This window comes from Haplochromis burtoni, unplaced genomic scaffold, assembly GCF_018398535.1.
Source record: "Haplochromis burtoni strain Fernald_Lab_line unplaced genomic scaffold, NCSU_Asbu1 Contig_161, whole genome shotgun sequence".
NCBI classification, from domain to species: Eukaryota; Metazoa; Chordata; class Actinopteri; order Cichliformes; family Cichlidae; genus Haplochromis; species Haplochromis burtoni.
Genome location: NW_024582522.1, coordinates 703,962 through 712,636, shown reverse-complemented (window position 1 = coordinate 712,636; position 8,675 = coordinate 703,962). Strand labels below are relative to the sequence as shown.

The window sequence follows — 8,675 nt, the reverse complement described above, 5'->3', positions numbered from 1 at the left end:
TTTTTTTTTTTTTTTTTTTTTTTAAATAGGATTTTCACTGCTGAGGGAAGTTAAAACTCAAAAAAGGCAGACTTCTCTCAGCATCATACACATACTGGCAGTTAAGGTGAAAAATAAAAACTAGAAGTTCAAGATACATCACATATGATTAAAAAATAAAATAAGACATTAACAAGTCAAGCTCTATATTCTGGCATTCATCCATCAGAAAACTAGAAAATGATACCTTACACAGGGATGTAAAATAACACTGGAGCCCTTTAGGCATTCGCTCTTCTGACATTCTTTGTTGTTACTGTGTTTTGATTCGCTGAGCACCAATAAATCAAATTAAAAACTGAGTCTCTAAAGCTTGATGCTACTTTGATCCCTGGGTATTGCTCTCACAGTCTCCCAGTTCCACCATGATTTGTCGCTGAAACCTTTTTTTTTTTCTTTTTTTTTTAAGAAGCAGATGAAGTTGAGAGACTCTGATCTTTCTTTGAACTTTGGACCATAAATGTGCCTCAAGGGGGGGTTTTAAGGTAGTGTTTGCTCTGTCTTCTATAAAGCATTGTACAGTCACATTATTTACATATTCAGTATATTACAGCGCCCTCTTTTCCTTTCTCAGTAGCTTGTGTGGTGCGATCAATGCAGTGCTCTCTCTTCCTTGTGGAGAAGGCCCCTTCCTGTCTCCCTGTGCTTCTGTGTCTAATCTACTGTCCTCGGGTTGGTATATGGCAGGCTTTAACTGTGACTGGGTGATTTTTGGGAAAAGAAGGGACCTTTTTGTGATGAACATGAGTGTGAGTCTGTTCTTTAAAAGAGAAAATCCTCAGGGGCACACACTGCAAAGCGTCGGTTAGTTTGCTGGGTTGCAGTGCTGCACCTTTGGGAACTGATTCACCTGTTTAGAGGGAAGCTGTCGACAAGTGTGAGTTGGTTTGTTCTTTTGTAGGCACACGGTTGATTTTCGAAGTTGCAGGCAGATATGGAGTGCTCCTCCAATCGAGAGCAGGGGGAGAAAAAATTCAAGAAGGCAGTCCATTTATACCTGCAACGATGTGCAATATTTTCTACAGAACGCAAAGTTCATGCCGCCTCGCTGTGGCAAGGGGGGGGTTAAGGGCAAATGGGATTTATTCATTGAAGATCTGAGCACCTGTTCACACCTTTTCTCTGAGTGAAGTAGCTGATGTAGGACTGTCTTTCTGGTCCCTGTGTTTTTAATTCTTACATTTTCATTTAATTGGAGATTTTATATTAGCACTCGATTAATTCAAGCTTTGTGAACGTGGACCTTAAGTGAGCTGGATGTAAGCAACACGAGCACAGACTAGTCGTTGCTTACAAACCTCCAGTTAGATCTGCGTTTAAGCACGGGATACCAGGTGTAGAAGGCTGACCACCAGACCAAACCCGTAGCATTGATTTTGGATTAGACCCTGCGTGTTCTTGTGAGTTTACGAGGCTTTAAAACACAGCCAGTTTTCAGGCAATGCTGTGCAGCTATTATTCCCTTTGTACAGGGAGTGTTACTCACTGGCAGAAGAACTAACTTGCTGGGTCATAACACTGAGACTGCTGTGAAAAACCCTGCCACTGCTTCTAGGCAGCAGTGTCATCACAGGATAAGGCCAGGGAGAGAGAGGATGGAGGGGAAGGGGTGATCTTGGGCTCAAGCCACACTGTGACATATTCCAATTAAAAACATTTTCCCATCACCCCCTTGTCTCAATGAACTGCTTATGGATCGGTTTTGGCAGATTCAAGCGCTGTTCACTGGTGGGAGTCCAGCAGGGGGCAGGAGTGCGAGCGGATGTCGTTATGTTTGTGGATGGCCCGGTCCAGGTCCAGAGGCTGTCCGTTAACACTGACCTCCATGCAGCCGCTGTAGGGTGTCGACACCAGCGTGGACACCAGAGGAACATCTGTGGGTGGAAATCACAAGAAGTGTCCAAATAACATTATTCACTTTGTTCAACGTGTCAGTGAAAACATTCATCCATCTGTTGTCATGTGGGACGTTTTGTGTGTTTTTTTTTTAATTATTGCATTACAAAAAATCTTATGTTGTTCTTTCAGCTTTGAGAACTGTGCAAGATTCTAGCTGCCGGGGATGTTTTCCAGCCTGAACCCAGCAGTCATGCATACAATAACAGAAGCTGATACTCTTCAATAGAGGTAGGAAGTACTTTAAAAACTTTATGGAAAACTTTTCTGTTCTGCATAAGTGTGTATGTGCTCACCAGGGAGGCCTCCTATGAATGTAGTAGACTGTGACAGGAGGCCGGTGGGAACTTCAGCATCTTCACTTCGTCCAGAATGGCCGTCGACCAGCAGAAGGATCTGGTTACCAGAGACTGTCACCTGGATTTCATGACTCATACCATCACAGAAGGGTGCAGGAGAGCTGGCAATGACGGCATTACCTACAGACACCAGAACAAACTAAAGACACACAGGAAGTCAGTTTGCATATCAAATATACAGAAAGTGGTTTTGAACACGTGCACAGTGCGGGATGCATTTACTCACATCTCGCCACTCATCGGTTACAGGGTTATAATCAGCCAGAGCAATGGAGAGAGGCACTCTGTCCTGGTGAACCAGTGCAAAAAGCACCCCGATAGCAGTGGTTGGATTCAGGGTCAAGCGGACGCTCAGGTTCTGTGATTCTGAAGAGAAGAGGAGGGCAGGGGGATGAAGATGACCACATGTGCTTACAATGAATACAAAGAGTTGTTCAAGCTATGAACACAAACACGCATGTACCATAGGTGATGTTGAAGAGAGCAAAGCCTGTGCCGGGGTAATATGCCCCCGGATCCTCACTGCTGAAACACTGCATGTTATCATTAGACCTTATGGTTTCTTGTATGGAGGTGTCTTCACCCGTTAGCCAGCGCCACTCCTTCATACAACCGTCAAGACGAGGGTTCACCTGAGGAACGAATGAAGTCACAACAGTTAGGAAATGTGTGAAAGTCTCTTTGTGGTGTATACATTAAAAAAAACAAAACACACACCTTATTGACCAGGCTGTCCTCTTTGAAAGGCACTCCCCCCACAGTGAGGTTGAGCTCATGCATCCCCTTTTTCAGTGTGAACAGGTCCCCGTTTACCGCAATCTTCATCACTGCTTCCCTGTCAATCTTAATCACTAGGCTCCGCCCCTGCTCCTCCACCGAGATCTGGTTAAAACCGGACATTTAACAAGCTTTTAATAAGCTAATGAAGACAGTGTATACAGCGTAGTATTATTTGTTTTGATCCTCAGCACAAGAGTCAGACCTTCCTCCACTGGCCATCGCTGACAATAGGTCCGCTGCTGGTGACCCTGCTGACGCCGCCATATTTCAGCTGCAGCTCCAGCTTCCCCTGGTTCATCGCCAGCACGATCCAGGAGCTGTTTAGGTGACCTCCAGCAAAGAAGATCACTCCCTCGTGATCGTAGGTGCGGAAGTCAAACTCTGCTGAAAAGCTGAAAAGAGAATTAGGAAACAGCAATGAAGATGGTCTTTGTCCAATGGTAACTAAGATGAAAATGCCTCCAAGACAAGACAGCTGTTGCTGATGAACACGTTGAAAAATCCAACAGAAATTTCTCACCCTGTGTGAACCCTGCGGCGAAAACGCAGCCGCACCACTGGAACACCGCTGAACATGCGTCCCAGGTAAAGAGAGCGGGGGTTCCTCTTCAGGGCCGGTGTTGTGCAGGGAGTTATAGGCTGGAGGAGAGAACAAACACAAAACCAGCGTGGAGATAAAGTTATGAGAATCATGCACATATACAAGATGGCACTTGAAATTGTACTTTTTAACCCATGATGGGATGGTAGAGGCAAGAAAAATAGCACGTGGTCCAACAGACATAGCTTTTAATCATCATTTAACAACAGCGGCAGCTGGTTTTTGTATTTCACCTTACAGCTCCGAAGGTCCTGCGCCAGCTTCATACCCTGGCGTCCATCGCAGAAGCAGTGGAAACTCCCCTGAGTGTTCAAACACTCCTCTTCACAGACACCCGTCTCACACTCATCCACATCTGACAAGCGACAGAAGGTTGGAGAAATTAAAGGGCGTGAGAGCTCAGAGTGACAACTGGGACATGAGAGAATTACAGAGAAGAAGAGAGTTCATAAATTTATCAAAGTCACATCAGCAGAGGGATTAGTCAAAACATGACCCCACAAGGATCAACAAAACATCAAATCCAGGAATGCAGGGGGGGAAAAGAAGAAAAAACATATCAGGGAATGCAAACAACACTTGAGTTAAGTGGTCTTTGACGCTGACTGGATGGTATCGCCATACTTTATATATAACCTTACATGGCCATGAGCAGGCTATGATAAGCAGTAATTCTCTAAGGAGGGACAATGAGGTTATGAAAAGTCTGGTTTGAAGTAGAGATTAGAACTTGGGCACACGAGTAATTCAAAGCTTCGGTTTAAATCCGCAGATTCTTTTCCATGTTGATTCAACACATATGATTTGGTGGCTAAGTTATCACACATATTGTGGAATAAAAAATTGGAAGATCAGATTTGTGTGTGTGTGCGCGCGCGCGTGTGTGTGTGTGTGTGTGATAGCTGTCACGTATAAATCCTGAAATACAGGATTGCTGCGGTTTCGCTCCACCACATTTTCTTTAGAGTGATTAACATTAATTACCAAGGAAAGGTGCATCGATGGCTCAGTCTGTATGTTTACTCCCCGAGTTATCTTTTTCTAAACGCAGACTTGTTCACAGTGACCTGTTACCTACTTATATACAATTTCTCCAAATACCTTTGCATTCCCTTCTTGACCCCGCTACGCAGCTGCACCGAGCCCCGCTGAGGGTAAAGCTTTTCCCTCAGTCAGTTCTGATTAAACCAAGTGTATTTATGTGTAGTTAAACACACTTACCGACGCAGCTTTTGGTTTCATTGTCGTAAACATAGCCGATGTCACACAAGCAGTCGTAGCCACCCTCCTTATTCTCACATCGTGCCGTTCCACACACACCCGCGATCTTGCACTCGTTCAGATCTGAAAGACACCAAAATGTCCTCAGCTTTGACACTCCAAAACTCACGTGTAAGGGCTTAGGAACATTTCAAAGGAAAAGACATAGGACAATCCAGTGGGAGTAATTTGAAGAATGGAAACTTAACCTGGTCCTCATGTGCTTTGTACCATTTAATCCTCCAAAGAAACATAATTAAATACATGGATGTATTGTTTGCATATTTAATACACAGTATCTGTATGTTCGAGCACTGCAGTTACACTGAAAAAAATATTTACAGAAGGAACCTTTCAGGATGTTAAATCACACAACAGTTTGAGGCCTTTCTCAGACTTCTCTTTTCTGGGGGGAAAGCTAAAACTATAAATAAAACTGTGTGAGTTTACACAGGGGTCCACATTAGGAAAACATGAGCTTGTAATGTTTTATTTTCTGCCTCGTTTGTTCACTAATCAAAGCCATGTGTTCTTTTATGGACTCACAGGGATGGTTATGACACAAGACAGAATAACACTGCTGCTGGACTGTTTCAGAGACTTGAACTTCAGAATAATTACAAATTTAACTTTAGTTTTATTTTTTTTTGTCAGGGATTATACACAAAAACACTGATCTCAAAAAGAAAAGAAGCCCTGAACTAGATTTAGCTACTGGCTAGTTTTCATCTGCAGTCCGTGGGTATGGAGGCTAAGCTGCAACTTCTGAGGACAGAAACTGCGCTTTTTTTTTCAAGTGACCACTCAGTTCCCACAGAGCATCGTGTCAAAATGCTTTCAGCCACTAAATTCCATATAAGTGGGGAGAGTTTTTTTTAATTGTTTTTAAATAACTCGTCCATCTGGACACTGGAGTTTGGGGCATGGCAGCTTAGATTGACAGGTATGCGTTTCTGGAGCATTTTAATGGATTATCTGACAAACACATTGCTCTAGTATTTAACAATAATTAGCATTGTATGTGTCTATGCATTGTCCCTGTGTAGTTTATGGATGTAACATGCAACTATACCAATTATCAGTTTATTTACAAAAGTACTTTTTAAAAACACAAGTGTTGTAGAAAGCACCAAAACACCACACAACAAATCAGCAACAACAACAGTAACAAACAGAAGGTTAGAACACACCACTCTCATTCTGAATTAAAAGCTAAAGAATAACATTTTAATATATGTTTTAAATGGAGTTAGGAGCTGAGATATGTCTGGTGATGCCAATCCATTAAAGGTTTTAAAAAAATAAAATAAAATCTTAAAATGAACAAACAGGGAGCCAATGAAGGAAGGCCAGGACGGGGGAGATGTGCTCCAGTTTAAAGACGAACTGCAGCATTTTGGACTAACTGTAGGCAAGCAAGGGAAGCTTTGCTAAGGCCAATATAGTGCGCATTACAGTAGTCCAGATTTGTTGTGATAAAATAAGACATCCAAAATTGGGGGGGGAGGGGGGGGAAATGGATTTGAATCTGGACAAAAGTCTGAAATGAAAAACTGATAAAAATGATAAAAACGAGCTTTAATATGCTTATCTAGTATAAAATCACAGTCCAGTCTGACATCAAGGTTAGTCACTCGGACCCAGGTCCAAGAGAGGAGTAGTACACACACCACCAGGTCTGAACACAATGATCTGAGTTTCTTGTGATCTGATATCTTTCAGACACTTCTGTAGTGGTTTAGGAGTTGAATTGACATTTCTTTTTATAGGCATGTAGATTTAGGTGTTGTCTGCATAGGAAAGATATGCATGCATGTCCATGTTTTTTAAAAATCAGGCCCAGGGAAAGAAGTTAAAGAAAAGAAAAGGCCTGGACTGAGAATCGATCCTTGTGGGACACCAGACCTATTAACTTCTGGTTTTAAAAAACTAATGTGGAGGCAGCCAAATTGTTAATACCGAGGCTCAAAATGAGTCCAGAGACCAATGGATGACGTCATCGTGGGTACATCCATCTACAGTCTATGAGACTGATATTATATTAAATACAAAATATAAATAAGCAGAAGTAGATAAAATACAACATAATCAATTATACAAGTCTATAAAGAATTTACATTTTCAGAGTGGGAAGTGGATTTAGAATTGGTAAATGGCGATGATGTGTTTATTTGCAGCAGTGCTGACTTGAGTCCAGCTATTAGAAGACGTGCATCCGTGGTCTGCGGCTTACCATTACACAGCTGACGTCCTGACAGTGTGTAGCCTTGGCGACAGGAGCAGTGGTAACTGCCCACAGTATTGTTGCACTCGTGGTCACATCCTCCATTTCTCCTGCTGCACTCATCGACATCTGCAAGCAGGAAAGAGGTGAGAAATGCAGGTTGCTTTCAGCTGGATGCTGTTTAGTGACTGTGAATTTCTTGTTTGTTGTACATTCCAAATAAGGGACACAGTATGTAACTGTGGCTGAGTGTTTAGGAGGACTGTGGTTGTCAAGTGGAAAAGGCTCAGACCGACTCAAACTGAATCTGTTTTGGTTTCCTCTCGCAGTAAGGTGGTAGGATGAGTCACAGTGGAAATGTGTGGAATGATGGCTGCGCCATAAATCAGAGAAACATGTTCCCCTCTCCCTCACAGTGAGAGTTTAGAACTTATGTGGATTTAACTTCTAACAAGCATGCAAACCTCAGTTTGGAGTCTGGGATAGCACTTCCCGTACATGCACTTCATAATGATCTTACACACCATTCACACATCATTAATAACTGCAGCAGGAGCTGGATATTAGACAGCATGCCATCAATAACAGCTTTTCAAGGTCAAATTAATTCCAGCATCGTTGAGAGACAAAACAGTATTAGTTTACACATGAGAAAAGCAGGATGTTTCTATCAGTGGACAGGACAGGGGTTCGCTGTCAGAGCCAAGGTCACAGTAATGACATTTGCACTGATGTACCAGAATGACAGAGCAAAAATTCAACCTCTGCTGAGCTCCAGGACACAGCTTTCCATAATGATGACAGTACCTTTCTCACACGTGGCTCCCGTCCAGCCCGTAAAACAATGACAGAGGAAGTCGCCCTTTTTGTCCTCACAGCGGACGGTACCGCTGGGATTGCAGGGATTGGGAGAACATTGATTGGGAATATCTTAAAGTGTGAGAAAACAGAGACAGAGAAAAAGACATGTTATTACTGCTTTAAGCATCAAGTCTGTACAAAGGTTGCTTATAGTCAGTGTAACTGTATACCATAACAGACAGAGGACACTCCTGATATGCAGAATCTCTCTTAGGTTCTGCACTTTGGGAGATCTGTATAAATAGCCTAACTTGGGACAGGCTCTCTTTCCGGACATGCCCTAATTCCCACCACCTGTCCTCTACTTCTCAAGAAACAATACTGAATTGATATTTAGCTTTATTTTTAATTCTTGTTTTTGCTACTTTTCTATTCCATATTTACACTTAATTCCCCCCCTCTTTTCCCCCCCACTGCACGCTTGTGTAATAGTGCTCAGTTTTCTCTCCAAATCTGTTTCCTTCCCAAGCAGAGGAGTTTGAGTACTCGACAAGTCTGGACATGTTAGCTGGAGTTCAGAGAAAGAGAAAATGACAAAGACTGGAGAAAATGAAAGGGGGGGGAGAGAGGATTTGCATTTGCGTTTTTGCATATAAAACCCAAAGCCACAACTTCTTCTTTTTTTGTAACATTGCATGACAGCTAGAGATGGACC

The 8,675-nt window shown here is 42.7% G+C and overlaps 1 protein-coding gene across 1 annotated transcript in view; it reads right to left on the bottom strand.

The window, feature by feature from the left end:
• Window positions 1-367: 367 nt before the first annotated feature.
• gas6 (growth arrest-specific 6) overlaps window positions 368-8,675 on the bottom strand; it is a 24,095-nt gene continuing 15,787 nt past the window's right edge. Inside the window, exons 5-15 of the mRNA XM_005932680.3 lie at window positions 7,967-8,089; window positions 7,169-7,288; window positions 4,897-5,019; window positions 3,909-4,030; window positions 3,595-3,713; window positions 3,277-3,466; window positions 3,012-3,176; window positions 2,758-2,926; window positions 2,521-2,660; window positions 2,232-2,433; window positions 368-1,913 (exon numbers count right to left, since the gene is read on the bottom strand). Of these exons, the coding sequence (XP_005932742.1) occupies window positions 1,762-1,913; window positions 2,232-2,433; window positions 2,521-2,660; window positions 2,758-2,926; window positions 3,012-3,176; window positions 3,277-3,466; window positions 3,595-3,713; window positions 3,909-4,030; window positions 4,897-5,019; window positions 7,169-7,288; window positions 7,967-8,089 (1,625 nt within the window). The 3' untranslated portion in view covers window positions 368-1,761. The remainder of the gene's footprint in view (window positions 1,914-2,231; window positions 2,434-2,520; window positions 2,661-2,757; window positions 2,927-3,011; window positions 3,177-3,276; window positions 3,467-3,594; window positions 3,714-3,908; window positions 4,031-4,896; window positions 5,020-7,168; window positions 7,289-7,966; window positions 8,090-8,675) is intronic.